At 38.4% G+C, this 16,224-nt stretch overlaps 1 protein-coding gene across 1 annotated transcript in view; it reads right to left on the minus strand.

Annotated features, from left to right (window-relative positions):
* Positions 1-160: 160 nt before the first annotated feature.
* The window catches only part of Mettl15 (methyltransferase 15, mitochondrial 12S rRNA N4-cytidine), a 143,548-nt gene continuing 127,484 nt past the window's right edge, over positions 161-16,224 (minus strand). Inside the window, exon 6 of the mRNA XM_003465006.5 lies at positions 161-3,223. Within this exon, the coding sequence (XP_003465054.2) occupies positions 2,796-3,223 (428 nt within the window). The 3' untranslated portion in view covers positions 161-2,795. The remainder of the gene's footprint in view (positions 3,224-16,224) is intronic.

Here is a 16,224-nt window from a genome sequence, read left to right on the forward strand (position 1 = left end):
AATTCTTTTTGTATTTTAATTCCTATCACATAGAATGTTGTACACACACACACACACACACACACACACACACACACACACAACTATTAGAAAACTGCAACAATTATAAAAACAGAACAAACACAGCTATATTGAAAAATGGAAATTTGACCAGAAGCAGTTCTTAGTGAATGTGTATCAGTTTTATTTTTTATTTTTTTTATTGGTACCCTAGATCGAACTCATGACTGTGCCCTTGCAAGGCAGGTGCTTATGCCGCTGAGTTAAATCCCCAGCCCCCACTTATCAGTTTTTACAATGTTTGGTTTGGTTCACCAGAGTCTGTGCCCATGTTACCTAATAATTCTCTTTGCAGAGTTAAGTTGAAGCATACATTACAATCATCTCTATTCACATAAACATTCATTTACCAGTGTGAATGGAGACAGACAAACAGAAGGCACACTAAAAGAGAAATGAGAGTTATTTTTAATGGCTTCCTACCCAGTATGCTTTTAATACGTGCTTATTAAGTGAATATAAACACACACACTTATACGTTTAACCACTAAGTCCTACTAAGAACAGTCTAATTTTTGGACACGAAATTTCAAATGATACTACAGTTACTTTCTTCAAGCTCACAATAAAGAATCATACTTTCAAAATAAAAATTAGAAATAATAATTTTCTTTAAAATTCTCTGGAAATATGTCATACTACAAAAGCTAAAATAATAAAATTTTAAAATATTTTCAAGTGAAATTTGAGATATTAGTTAATTCAAAAAAACCTTCTTGGCATACTTACATTCTCTTAGAAATATGTATTACAGCATAACAAATATTCAAAACAAGTTGATTTAAGCATAAATTATATGTTACAAGAAACTGCAAAGATTCAGATAGGATTATTTCTTTAAAGTCCTAGCAACTTCAGTGAGAGTACAGCAACTCACATCTAACTCTTCGAACAACAACACTGTGCAGGGTGAAGTCTGTAACCCCAGCACTCGGAAGGCACTGCTCGCAGGGCAGGGTCCCTGCATGCCTGGGCCAGCATGCTACACAGTGCGGTCCAGGCTAGTATCAGCTACACAGAGACCCTGTCTTAAACACTCAGTGCCCATCCAAACCAGACCAGACCAAACCAATGCATTCAATACAGAAATTTAGAAATATTTTATCAGAAAAGTGCCACCCATGCATTGAACAATGTTTTTATTTTCTATGTGAATGGTTTGAATTTCCTGAAACTGGTCTCCAGAGTTAATGGTGTAAAACTCACTTGTGTATTATGTACCCTACAACATAGGTTGGTAACCAAAAAGGGTTAAGATATTTTTGCAGTTAAACAGTTTGAAACCAACTTTGTGTTTACTGAAGTAGTATTCTCATGCATATTGCTCAAGACTTTTATCTATCATAGTACTCATTTCCTAAGGTTAAAGTCACAAATTACCGGGAACCCAGGTTGCTCAAAATAGTAGAAACGTATTCTTTCAGTGCTCTCGAGTAGAGAATCCACAATCCGGGTGGCACCGCGGCATGCTCCTCCTGGAGACACGGAGGGAGCGACCTTCTGTTCCAGGGTCCTCGGCTTGCGTCCAGTGGCTGCCTGAAGCCTTTACCGCCACTTTGCTTGTAGATTTCTGCCCGCCTCCTTCTAAGCTGGGCACCCTCCCACGTCCCTAACTCCTGCTCGGACACTGGTCAGCAGTCACACTACATGAATCAGATCCCTCCGATGCCCTGAACGCACCCTTTGGCCACTCCCTTGCAGTGCCTAGGAGGAGGAGGCACTGTCGGTGCCCTGGGGCAGGGTATGCGTGTGCTGGACTTACCTCTGCTTCTTCAGGGACAAAGCCAGCACCTGCTGAATGACAATAAACTGGAACAGCATACTTCAGACATAAAACGCTAATGCTCAGTCTTATCAATGTGGTAAACAACTCTCTTCCAAATAGACTTACTCTGAATAAGCTTTTTCTCTTGATTACAGCTACTCTACTTAAGTAAAAATATTAAGGGGACATTAATTTTAACATCCTGAATAAATCAGATAGTTTTCTACTTTCTGTAGACTTCGAATTCTTTTGAATAGTTCATTTATAAATGAAGGCTTCAAACAAAAGATTATTTACTGAAGGTTTTTTTAGTTATTAAAATAGACACAAATATAAGTTCTGTAAGACAATTATCTATGATAGCAATTAGGGTAATTCTGCATTTTTGTTTCATTTGGTTTTGTTTTGGTTTTGTTTTGTGATCCATGAGAAAACAGCTCTCCTAATAATGAAAAATCTCAGTAAAATAAGGAACTATAATCTCAACAGTGAAATTCAGAAAAGTAAAATTTGTACAGAGCACATATTTGAGAAAGCTACACCAATTAGTATTAATAATTAGGGAAATTTTCTGATCATCATTAATTTTTTGAACCACAAAGTCTTTGGCAAATATGAACATCTAAATTCAGAATGTAGGGCATGCAGATATGATTATAATTTCTTTCCTTTGACAGCTTGAGTTTATATTTAGACAAACACAGATTTTATTATCTCCTCATCAAGTAAAGGACTGTATCTCAAAAGTCATATACTATGCAAAGACAAATGCAGGTTTCCAGTCTGCAGATGCTGCTGCTTCCTACGGAAAATCTCCATGTCATGTAAGTTCTGCAATTTTTTCCGAGGAAAAAACCTCCTGCTAGAGACCTTCAGTCTCCACATTGCGTCACACTGCAGGCTGCACTGCGGTGTCCAGGCCTTCTCTGAAGGGAATGAGAGGAGCTAGGAGCGTAGCAGCCCGAGCTCCTCACAACTTGAGGGCTGCTCTGAGCTTGGCCGAGCGCCCTCTGGGGTTCTCCTGCACCTCTTGATGGTTCGGAGTCAGCACCTTCTTGTGTATCATCTCCCACATTAAAGGCGATTTTTCCTCCTTGCTCTCAGGATCTGAACCCCAGGTTTCTACTATCTTCTGTCTGACACTTAGGTTAAATCTCTCCGTCATGCTTATCCCAAGCAAGAACCGCTTGACGATTCGATCCTCTAACGAGTGAAAAGAGATGGCCACGAGGCGACCACCAGGTCTCAGGAACTTCTGAGCCGTCTGAAGCCCTGTATAGAGTTCATTGAGCTCATTGTTCACAAATATGCGAAGAGCTTGGAAGGTCTTGGTAGCAATGTGGGTTGAGCGCTGCAGCAAGTCTTTCCGGGCATAAATAGCAGAGGGAGGAAACGCACCTAGGAATAAATTTTGCAAAAAAATAGTAAAGAGGACAGATATATTAATATTTTCCACAACTGCATTGTGCATACATAAGGAGGTAAATTTTCTTGGACATTTTAGTGTTTCATCGACATTTCCCTTTTTAATTAATTAATTTTCACATGATAGGGATTTAGCCTGGGGATTTTGCACTGAGCTCCATCTCTACCCCATTTTATGTTTTATCTTGAGGCAGAGCCTCACTGTGCTGCTAAATTCCCTATGCTGGGTTTGGACTGACCACCCTCCTGGCCCAGACTTCCGGGCAGAGGTTAGAGGCAAGGGCTACCTTGCACAACTTCTTTCTTTGATTTTTAACATTCTTCCAAAGTTTAAAACTACATGTCACAAATATTTTTTTATACTTCATAAGAACAAAAGTCAAACATAGAGTGGAAAAAGAGTAGAAAAACACCTGAAAAAATAATAATTCAAATCCTCCCAAATTCACTGAAAAATGTCATCTAAGGGCTGTAACACCTGAGGGATGCCAAGAAAATAAAGTTGTCCCTAGGGACCTCATAATTAAACTACTAGAAACCAAAAAAATAAAAAAATAAAAAAAAATAAAAATAAACCAAAACAACAACAACAACAACAACAACAAAACCACTACTACCACCAAACTGCCAAACTTCACATTAAAGGTCAACCAAAATAGAACAGAAATATGAGTAACAGCTAATTTGTCTTTAAAATATTGGAGACAGTAAGACCCTGGAGTAATATTCAAAGTGCTGTGAAGAAAGATACATTTTGTAAGAAGGCTCTGTCTATTTAACTTGTTCTTCAAAAATAAAATTCAAAACACTTTTCATAAATAAAACATGAGAGAATTCATTGCTAACAGGCCTACATTTTTAAAATGCTAATGGAAATACCTTAGGTTGACAGACACCAGGCAGTAAGCTGGGTTATAAAGAGGAATGAAGAAATGAGTAATAGCGGGAAACGAACATGGCTTCTTCTCTCGATTTACCAGGAGACAGGAATCTTTAATGTGAATTACAATGCTATAACCTTATTTTTATGATAGAGATACGTACCATATATAATAAAGGTGGCACAAAGGTTGAGCATATGCAGTTAGAACTAAACTCGTGCAAAGCTTCAACATCTTACTGAAAATAAGGGGTACAAATTATGCTTCCTAGATCAACCAACAAAATACAATGCATGGAAACAAAGTTAACAAGCTGACACAGAATAAAAATGTACTACACAACCCAATAAAAATGCAGAGATTGGTCGTGAAAACAGTAGTACAAGACCATATTTTGTCTCTAGTAAATGTACTTTAAAAATAAAAAAAAAAAACAATAAATATTGCTATCGAGAACAAGGTCAATATGCTAGAGAGACGTGATTATAAAGTGTACATGCACCTAATGACAGCATTCCAAGACAGAGACATCTCAGAAATGGAGTCATATTTACATAAGTATTTGGTTTCTTTTCTTTCTTTCTTCTTCTTTTTTTTGTATCAGAAATTGAGCTCAGGACCTTGGGCTTGCCAGGCAGGCACTGCGCCACTGAGCTAAATCCCCAGCTCAACAATTGGCTTGTGACTGAGTGGTAAAGTGAGTTCCATGAAGAAGGCATAGTCTTTTCAATAAAAATTAATCTCTGGAAAAATAAGAAAGAAGAGCCTCAGCCCTACCTCATATTATACATAAAAATTAATCAACAATGGCCCACAAACCTAAGACACTAATATCAAAACTCTGAGAAAGCTCCCCTATCTGGAATACAGAAATTTTACTATTACCAAAAGAAGCTGAACAACTGATTTGAAAAAGGGACAGATGTTTGACCAAATATTTCACAAAAGATATATCTGTTTATAAACATATAAAAGAATGTTCAAAATTAATATTCATTATGGAAAAATAAATTAAAATTATGAGAAACTATCACATATTCACTATAATTGCTAGATTCTAGAAAGACATTAAGTTCTGAACTTGATTTAGGTGAAACAAACAATCTGAACAGACCTATAACAAGAGAAGAAATGGATCAATTATTAAAATTCTTCCCACAAAGAAAAGTCTAGATCCACATGGCTTCATTAAGGAATTGTGCCAAATATTCACACACAAAAAATAATTAATATTAATGCTTACAAACTCTTCCAAAAATATTGAAGAATAATTCCAAATCATTCTGAGGCCAGTATTGCTCTGAAACTAAAACCAAAGATATCAGAAAAAAACTATACACCAATATCTTGTATGAATATGAATATAAAAGCCTCAACAAAATACTAGCAAAATGAATTCAGCAGCATGTGATTCAAAGACTTGTGTAGGGAGCAGCGCGATCGCCCAATTGATGCCTCCCGGCCTCTCTCCTATGGGCATATGATGCACCTGCCTACATTAACCATAATCCTCTCCTGCTTACGTCACATACCCGGACATGACGATGACCCTGTTGTATTCATCCCCATAGCCTCTTGGTCCCACCAGCCCACCCTTGGCCTATAAAAGATGTGATCACTTCCTGAATAAACGAGGCTTGATCGGATTCTCTCGACTTGCTTCAATCTCTCTTTGTCTCCCCCCTGCTCTACTAATCCCCGTTCCCTCTCCAGGTACACCCTACAGATTGATCCATGGGCCGGATCAGACTTGTACACTATTAGCAAGTGAGATCTGTTTCTGCAATTCAATATGCATCAAAATAAACATCAATCAGCATAACACATCAAATTAACAGAATAAAAAAACCCACATCACTGACTCAACTGAAACAGAAAATATGTCTGATATAATTCAACACTCTCATAATAAAAACACTCAAAGGAAATAGAATGAAACTACCTGAACACAACAGAGGGCATATATGAAACACTCAGAACTAACATCTTAACAGTAATACAGATTTTATTCTAAAATAAAAAATAAGACAGCTGCCTTGTTCAATCACTTCTATTTTACATAGTACTGGTAGTTCTAGTTAGAACAATTAGACAAGAATATGGGGGGGCACATTCAGATTTGGAAAGGAGGTAAAATAATCCCTATTCAAGATAGTAAGATCTTTTAAGTAGACATTACTAATGATTCCACATATATATAAACACAAGCTGAAAATGAATTAGTTCAACAAAATAGCATGTGACAAAATTAACATGCAAAAATCAGTTGTGTTTTAGAATACTACCAATAAATGATCATGAAAGTGAAATTACAAAAATAATTCCATTTACAATAAGCATCAAAAGTAATGAAAAGCTTGGAAATAAGTTAATAAAGTGAAGAATTTATGTTCCCTTAAAGATATAAAACAGTTTTGTAAGAAATAAAGAAGACCTAAGTCAGTAGAAAAAATATTTCATGCCCAGGATTAGAAGACTTAATGCTGTTAATGTGGCAATGTTAGCCCAATTTGTGGCAATCCTAACCTATTCAATGCAATCACTATGACTGTACTTGCTAGGAATACCAGCTGACTTTTTGCTACAAATTGACAGGCAGATTCTAAGAGACCAACAGAGCCCGAAGGATGTTGCCGAAAGGATCAGTCAGGAGTACTCACACTCACGATTACCAAGCTGACTGTGAAGCATTGGTGAGCAAGTGAGTGTGGCACTGGTACCTCCAGACACAGAGGTCGGGGGACACAAGTGGGAGCCAAGACATAAGCCTACATGTCCAGGGGCAGCTGATTTATTAAAGGAGTGCCAACACCAGGAAACAGTGCTGGAAGGGCTGGTGCTGGGACAGCTGGCAGCCGTACGGGAGTAGGTGGAGTGGACCCATGTCACATCACATGCAAAAGGTTAAGTGGAAATGGTTAAAGACATAAGTATAAAGGCAAAAAGTGTAAAACTTTTGGCAGAAATAAGGCTAAATTTTCTGATCACCTGTAGAAGATGCTTAGACATGATACCAAAATTCAAAACAACAAAAGGTGGGCTGAACTTCAAGAAAATTAAAAATCTTTGAAGGACACTTTCAAGAAATAATAAGATAATCTGCAAAATGTGGGAAAAGTGCAAGTCACGGTCCAAACAGGGGATGTGATTCCAGCACATGGAAAAGAAGCAAACTGTAGAATGATACATGTATGACCTTATCTATACTGTATCTTACATTACTTACTACACAGACCTCCCTATTCATCTTAGTAATTTAGATGAACAAAATGCTGATTTTACATAAATAAATGTTTTCTTAAATTGATAACCATTAAAATATGTGATATTAATATCTAATGCAAAATGAATTTATATAGGAAGTTTTCCTTGATTTAGAAGGAAGTTCTTGAAGAAGACTATTCCATAGAAAAACAATGCTTGCATGGCAGATTTGCACTGAATGAAGATGGAGAGGATGACAGTCATTCTGGCATCTGCATATCCTTAGCAGGAGGGCACATTACTTCACATTTCAGGAGTCTGTGCACCAACTACAGGCAAATGTAATGAGCTGTCTGTGGAGCCAGATGAACGGAGAGAAAAACAATGTCTTACATGCAGCAGAGTAGAGGACCTGCCTTTGTACAGTTAGGTGATGGTCTCACACTTTCTGGTACAAAAATAACTTTGTCAAGAGGCTAAAAAAAGTTAGACACTGGGGAATTTATCCTCCAACAACCAGCTCTCTCAGAAGCAAGATGTCAAAGTCAGAGCTAAAGAGGGACGGCAGTTTTCCATCTGCTACTTAATTCCTCTATTTCCCAGAGTCCCGGCCACTGAGACAGAGGTAAGAACCCAAGCAAATGCCCCAATTTTCACATTTTGGGGCCTGGATTCAGAGGAAGTCTCATGAAGATGGAATTCTTGAAGTCCTCGCTTGATTCAAACCTTCAAAAATTTAAGATTAGTTTTTTGAATGGAGAAACATAATGTAAAACACATTTGAATGCACTACATGTACTCATATAAAATAGGAAACATTCACATAGCACATTGATCAAGAAGTAGTTTTGGATGCTTCTGACTTAATAATGTAAAACTTCGTAGCATTATCTTTAATATTTTGCAAGAATTAAAAGCATGACTCAACATGGCAACTGGTTCATTCACTGGATGTTTTATTACAGAACCTCCATCTCGAAGACTCGCTGCCTGATGCAGGCATCACATTGCACTGCATAAGGCACACCTGGTTCTGTGCTAATTCAATTCATAAAATGTGTGCAAAGCAGTGTTATGGATTAAAAACTGGTGGTCAACTTAACACTAGCTGGATTACATCAGCATGGTGCTGAGCGTAGATGTCCCACCTGAGGAAAGTTGCCAGCATAAATAGAGGTGTGGAGAGCAAGAAGGGAGGCATTAGAGGCGTTGTGGGTTCTCCTACGAGTTGCTGTTTGAGTCGTTGGTTCTCCTGGAGAAGCTCTGGTCCTCACATCGAGCATTGCTTCCTGGTTCCGGAGGTGCAGACGTATGCCGCTTAATCTCCAGGATAAACTCGTCACGCTGGCTTCCTGGCATGTACCCACCTGTGCTTATCGTCAGAGAAGCTCAGGGCCTCCATGTTGCTGAGGATGGCTGTGGTGCTTTCAGGACAGCCTTGGTCTTTGTTGTGAGTGTGACATCTCGGCTCCAGCTTAGAACCCTCAACCTACCAGCACAGCTCCTTCACCCAGCTGGCATAGACTTTCTAGCTTCTACTGCTGACCTATGGGCCTTCCCAGTACAGATCCATAAAAGAGACAATCGAGAGTCCTTCTTGTAGGCTCTGGACTTCCAGTTGGACTTGTGGGACGCATTGTCATGAGCTCTGGGTCTTTATCTGGACTCATGTGGGACACTGCTGTGGGATTCAGGCCCTTGGCTAAATATTCTATGTCTTTAGTGTTGTGAATAGATTTCTTTGCATTTTCTTGTGTTAACTCTGGGTGACCATCATAAAAATAATACTATAAATTCCACGTCCTGTTTTTAATTGTTCTTTGCACAACCCCTGACTACAACAAGCAGGGAACTTAAATATTTGCATGCTGCTGTCAATAAATACATTTTTAAAAAAAATTAATAAAAACATAGCTAGGTGTGGTGGCACATGCCTACCTCAGGAGGCTGGGGCAAGAGGATTGCCACAAGTCCGGGGTCTACTTGGGCTGCATAATGAGTTTAAGGCCAGCCTGAATTGGCTAACAGCATCCTGTCTTACACATACACAGACACATACACACACACACACACACACACACACACAAATGAAAACAGAAGACACTTCTTAATTAAAAAAAAAAAATATATATATATATATAATGACCAAAAAAATGCCTGAAATCGCCCTGGTCTTTCCAACATAAACAGCAGCACTGGTTCATTTGGTATGTGAGATGCCTCCTATAAGCAGCAACGGCCTTCCTACGCCTGGACACACTTAGAGATAGTTCACAAAGTTACTTAGCTGTGGAACTGAGGCTAATGCCTTGAATTTGAGGAAATTATTTTTAAAGGAGTCACAATATATATTATAAAATTTCCACTTTATATAAATGCCATGCTATGTACCTTGTTGTCCCCCAGAGCCTCACGTGGTCATAGGCAGGGCTCTTCAGAGGTGGCTGGATCCAGGGTGTGTGCTGCTGGGATCAAGGATGCGATGCTGGGATTGACTTACCGTAAGATGGTAGAATTAAGGCAGCCCCACCGTGCATGTGAATGTTACCCTTCCTAAGGGCAGTAGGCTGGACAGGATGTAAGGGACAGAAAGAGGATCACTGTTTGTCACTTGTGGCTTATCGCTTTTACTATCTTCTGCCTGCCATGAACTGTTTTCTTCTCTGTGATGCCCGTCTGCCAAACCACCCTGCCCTGGAGCCCTCTGATGATGGACTCAGTCATGCACCGCTGTGAGCTCTGTACATCTTTCCTCTTTTAATGCTGGTGTTGAGCATTTTGTCTCAGCAATGAGAAGAGTAACCAAGACAATAAATTACCCTCACATGGGGCATTGCTACAGTACATACCTGCAGCTGACAAATTAACAACAATGGAATTGACAGCATTCTTTTACTAGGTCCAAATTGGCCCTACCAGTATCAAAAAGTCAGAGAATGAACCCGAGACTTCCACTAATATTTAGGTCTTAAATATATCGCGATAACTCACACTCTTGAAGCATTTCCTTTTGGGGCTTTCTTGCTGCTGTTTATGGAATTTTGGCCTGGACTTTGTGTCCCATGGGCTTTCTGGAAAGGACTTCTACATGCCGTCCTGTTAATCTTCAGTCTCATCTTCAGGGACCAGGGATCAGCGAAGGGTCTCCAGTGGGCAGTGGGTGTGTTCTGTGGAGAATTTTGGTGGTACTCTGGGGACCTGCTCCTTCACTTTGTAACAGTTAACCCGCCGATCAGTCTTCCTTCATCACAGTACTTGGTGTGTGAAACTTACAGGAAGAAAGGCGGTCGAGTGTGTGACAATGGACAGCAAAGCAGCAAAAACAAGACATCAACTGGCAACACAGAAGAAGAAAAGAAAAAACACCCAAGCATCAAGAATTAAGCAAGGCTCTTTGAATTATGAAGCTGAAAGACAAGCAGATGTCCTGTGTCTGTGAACAAGCAAAAGTCAGTTTCCTTGCTGGAGTCACGGTCTCAGACACACACAGGCAAGTCAGGAACAAATTGCCAGGAAGGAAGACTCAAGAATGACATCAGATCCAACGCCTGGCCAGAGGCTGGTCTCTGAATTAGGCTGTAGGTGGAAAACAGCAATGAAACGACGTAGTCCCTACCCCAAGGAGTCATTGTTTCACAAATTTTCCTCTCCTCTTTCTAATTTCCCGTAGGTTTGTATCAGAAATGAAAGGTGGTCTCTCTGCTGCACCACTTCCTGAGTTCAGTCATAGAGCCTAGTACAGCTAATTCATTTGATTAAGGAATACAGTAGGTAAGAGAAGAAATAGAGTCTCAATCACAACTTGGTCATTTAGTGTGGTGGAGAAAAGTCTCCTTTTTTGTGTTTCATGGTCCATCAATGGACAGTGTTAAGACAGGATCAATGTGTTTTGGTCTGAGTGAGAAGAGGTGTGCTTACCCTAGTACAGCATTGATCTACTCGACTGTGATCACCGTTTCCTTACGCGTCCCACTCCTTTGACTCTCATCCTGTAAACAGGAGCTGTTTCATGTGCGCTTTGACAGGGCAGCCTGTGAGTTTTAAAGCTTAGTCGAGATCTCAGCTACCTGCAGTTCTCTTTGACAAAAATAAAGATGCCTGGCCCTATGCCAGCCTATTGAGTCAAGCGTTCACGGCCTAGGGATCACTGCTTGTTAAAAAGCTTCGAAGAAGATTTTGAGATGCAGCCAAGATTAAAAGCTACTATGGTAAACATTCAATGAATGTTTGTTGAAAAGATAATGGATAGATAATGAATGGAGAAAAGCAGATGAATGAATGAATAAAAATCCTGGACTGTTAGTATAAGTAATTCACATTATTTGGTGAATCTATAAAGAGTGGAATGCTGTATCAGGGGTGACTAAAGGAAATGTATGTTTTCAGTCACAGTTAACATGAGCAGAATTATCAAAAATCATGGTCTAGACCCAGTCTTCTATGTGAAACGTGATTGCAGGTACTAAGTTATGATGTAACCAGGGGACTGAACTTTCAAATTTGCTAGCAATTTCACTGTCTCAGTACAACTGATTGCATGTATCTAATTATATTTGATAATGACAGGCACATCTTTAATCAGTCATTTGTACAAGCAACTTGAATCCACAAGTAATTTTAACTTCAGGAAAAGCATGCTATGCAAATATAGTGAAAGGAAGTATTAGTGACATAGAAAGTAAACTATTAGTGTCACTACTTTTCAAATTCTTTAGGCGGAAAACAAGAAGTACTTTATCCTTTTCCCTTCATAAGTATAATGAAAATTTATATATATATATGTTTACATATCTACTGTATAAAATATGCCATAATCAGTAATTCTAATGCTCTAAAACTGATATATATGAAGGGAATAATCTGGAAACTGATGTTCTATTTGCTTTACCTATTTAACTTACTTTAAAAATGATCTCCTTTGTAGATACTTTAGAATTCACTCTGTTCACTTAACAAACATTTATAGGGTCAAGCACAGCATCAGCCAGTGGAGTACGTGATGATAAACATTAGAGTGGCCTCTACTCCGCGGGAGCTCTACTGCAAGTGTAGCAAGAACATTTAGATGTTTTCTAATATGTTCTCACAAAAATGCTGCAAGAAACAGATGAGCTACTACCTTGAAGTTTCCACAAAGTAAAATGACAGTCACACCCAAGAAAAACATTTGCCACATTACATGGACCTTGTGTGTCTGTATACTTAACACTGTTAGGTCAGAGGGTATTTATGCCCATTTAAACTGGGATCGATACCTCTAAATTTAAGCTCTAAATAGACAGAACCAATTTACTTCCATCAATACTATAAGAGAGTCCATCTTCTTGCACCCTGGCCGGTACTAGGAATTAACACTCTTTAATCTTTTTTTTTTTTTTTTTTTTTTTGTCTTTTTCCTTTTTATCAGTACCAGGGATCAAACTCATGAATGCCTTCTTGCAAGGCTGGCGCTTATGCCGCTGAGCTAAATTCCCAGCCCCACTCTTTAATCTTGACTGTCTAACAGCAGGCAGATGATAGTTTACCGTTGTTTTAATTTGCATTTCTTTGGCAATTAGTTGAGCTGGACATCTTTTCAAATCTAATACCCATTTGATTCTAGTTACAAACTGCTTGAAATAATCCTTTGTCTAGGTTCTTGATGTGATGTGAGCTTTTCTTTATTGATTTGGATAAGTTATTGATAAAATAGAAATATTAACCTTTTGTCTTTCATATACCGTTGAAAGTATATTCCCAGACTATGATTCGCAATCTTAGAGATTTTGTGAAATATTTTCTGTGGTCCTGGGATTGGACTGAAACCCTAACATTTTTGAGTACATTTTGATTACATTTTTGATAATGTAGTTTTAAGTCTTATCAAACTTCAGGCAGGCTCTTGCCACTTCAATGTTATAATCAGGCCTCTCTTTCTCTCTCTGTATATCTCTGGTTTTATTTCTTACATTTGAATATTTTATCCACATGAAAATTAATTTTTAGCATGATATGAGGTCAGGATTTAACCTCATGGTTTAAAATTACATAGCCAATTATCTCATTTCTTAATCCATTCTTTTTCTACTCAAAGTACCACTTTGATCATGTACTACATTTCAATATACAAATACATTTGCTTTTAGATTCTCAGTTGTGTTTCATTGGTGCCTTTCTCTATTTTTCTGCCAGTACTAGCCTATTTTAGTTACTGATCACTGCATCTTTCACATTGTCTGTTTTGCTATGAGGTGGGGCAGCTCTGACCTGCCCTCCACTCCAGCCCACCAGTACCTCTTCAAAAAAATTTTCTGTAGACATTCTCATGCATTTAGTGCCTTAAATTAAATTTCGGAAAATCAATAAAGTATATGAAAAAAGTATTTTGATTGGAATTGCGGTAAATGTCTAGACTAATTTGAGTAAAATTTAATTACAATATATTGAAGCACAGGAAAGCAATCAAGGAAATTTAGCATTTCCATTAATATTCCATTAATATATTAATAGTATGTTATTATATTTTCATAGCTGTCTTAACTGAAGTCATGGTTAAGCCATTTGTATACAGTATCCTTGTGACAGTATTTAGAGTAAGACGACGTTGCATTCCTGAACACAGGAAAGCAGACGAGGTCTAATGTTCACAACCTTCACTTCTTTACGGCTGCCCGATGGAGGCCAACACACACACCTTCTGAGTCTGTTTCCCCACTGTGAATGTTATAACAACACTTCTCCCAGACTACTGTGAAGAGCAAATCTAAAAAAACGCTTCCTAGCATCTAGAACATACAGTACTCAGTAAGCATAAAAGTTCTTTTACGAGTGCCATTCGTGTATTTACTAATTTACTATTCTCAGTTGTCAGAAGGAGTAGGAAGGAAAGGATTTGATACATTTAATTTGAAGGTTCTGCCAAACTAATTCTTTCACCTTGCACTAAAAGGAGAGAAGGCTGGATAGAAGGCTATTGAAAACCTAAACACAGCCCAGGAGTGTTTTTGAGTTAGGCTTCCAAATAAAAAGATTTCAGCATCTAAAATGATGGCTGCAGAGTGGTCTCCAGGAGCTCTGATTCATGTCTGGTGTTCTTGTAACAATCGCATTTTCCAGGAGAAAAGAAGTGTGGAATCCTTACTCTAAGCCTCAATAGCCTTTCACTGAGAGATGTTTTAATGGAAGCCAAGTCACTTTGCATCCTACTTTACAAATTAATGGTACATCTCTAAGTTTACTAAGTTTGCTCCTTATAAAGTGTGTAGACTTAAGAGTAGAATAAGAATGAGAATTTTTTTATATTTTTAGGTTGATTGCCACTGTTTCATAACTGATGATAAGAATTTTAAGAACCTTAATTTCATTACCCTCACCTATCTATCTTATTTTTGATAACCTGGCCAGCAGATTATTTTTCATAGTTAAACTTCTAGATTTTTTTGACCGTATACAATTTGGCTAGAGCTGTTAAGAACACATTAAATTTTTTTTCCTTGTTTCTTATTTATTTGCTCTACTCTGCATGCAACATTTTTCTATACAAGTATTTTACTTCTTCGCATAGATCCACAACAGTCAAACACATTTGTGAGTCACTTTAACCCATTCTCTCTATTTTCATGGTCCGCTAAAGACCGTTTATTTAGTATGCCTATTGTGGAATTAAATGTCAGGTTACTACTAGAAGTTGTCTAGACTAAAACAATTATAGTCTTCTTGGCATCAGGAGTATTTGGTAAATTCACTAAATACACACTTAAAAATACATCATTCTTTCGCCTAGCTAATATTTATTTTCATAATGTACTAAACACCAACGATTAAAGCATATCTGAATATATACTCTGTCCTCAAGAAATTCAAACCGATGAAAAGAATGATATGTAAATATTGGAACAAGTTCTATATATAAAAAAAGATTGTAGGTGCTAGCACTGGAACGAAAGGAAAAAAGAAAACCTGGCCCCCGTACCATAGCATCTTTCCAATCACTCTTCCAGAACAGCGAGAGCCTAAACATGACACCCTGTGTCCCGCACACCCTAGGAGGGCTGCTGCTGGGTGGTTCCTAGAACCACCCACCATGCTGCACTGCGAAAGTCACTAACTGTGCTTACTTACCATTTCTCAGCTGTTTGACACCAGAAGTATTTTACTAGAATAACACTCGAATTTGTTTTCTAGGTAACATTTTTGGGCAACTATGAAATGTAGGTTCTGTATTAATCATGTACATGTGTTAAGTTATGTCATAAAATCCTTACATAAATAAGGTTGTAGACTACACCCTTTTATTTCCAAGGAAAGCTAGAAGATGGAGAGGTTAAATGCGTGTTCCCAAATCCACAAGGATTGTAAAGTGTCCTAGGGAAACTTTCAAACACGAGTGTACTCCACCACAAATCTAACCAGCTCAGAAGAGAAGTGTGCCACTTTTGGCTAGTGGATCCGAGTGAGATACATTCTGGGAAGCCCACATCGGTGTTAAGTTTTTTCTCCTCCTACTATTACATAGGTTTGTGTACAACTCAATGTCCTACGTTTTTAAGTTTTCCCATCTTTAAATGTGCTTCGAATAAGGCAGTAATGTTAAAATGGCACGGTCGCCACATTATCTCATCTCCTTTTACCTGATTAGAAGGAAGCTGAGATAACATCACAGGCTGCAGAGTGGTCTCCAGGAGCTCTGATTCATGTCTGGTGTTCTTGTAACAATTGCATTTTCCAGGAGAAAAGAAGTGTGGAATCCTTACTCTAAGCCTCAATAGCCTTTCACTGAGAGATGTTTTAATGGAAGCCAAGTCACTTTGCATCAAGTTGCAAGAGTCTGGCTTTCCCTGGCCGTTTCCCTGGGGGAGAGGTGCATTGTTGCCCAGAGAACCCACATCTGTGAAGGCGGCAGGTGCCCTG

This window comes from Cavia porcellus, unplaced genomic scaffold (genome assembly GCF_034190915.1).
Source record: "Cavia porcellus strain 051 isolate PalLab524CR breed Dunkin Hartley unplaced genomic scaffold, mCavPor4.1 scaffold_9, whole genome shotgun sequence".
Classification (NCBI taxonomy): Eukaryota; Metazoa; Chordata; class Mammalia; order Rodentia; family Caviidae; genus Cavia; species Cavia porcellus.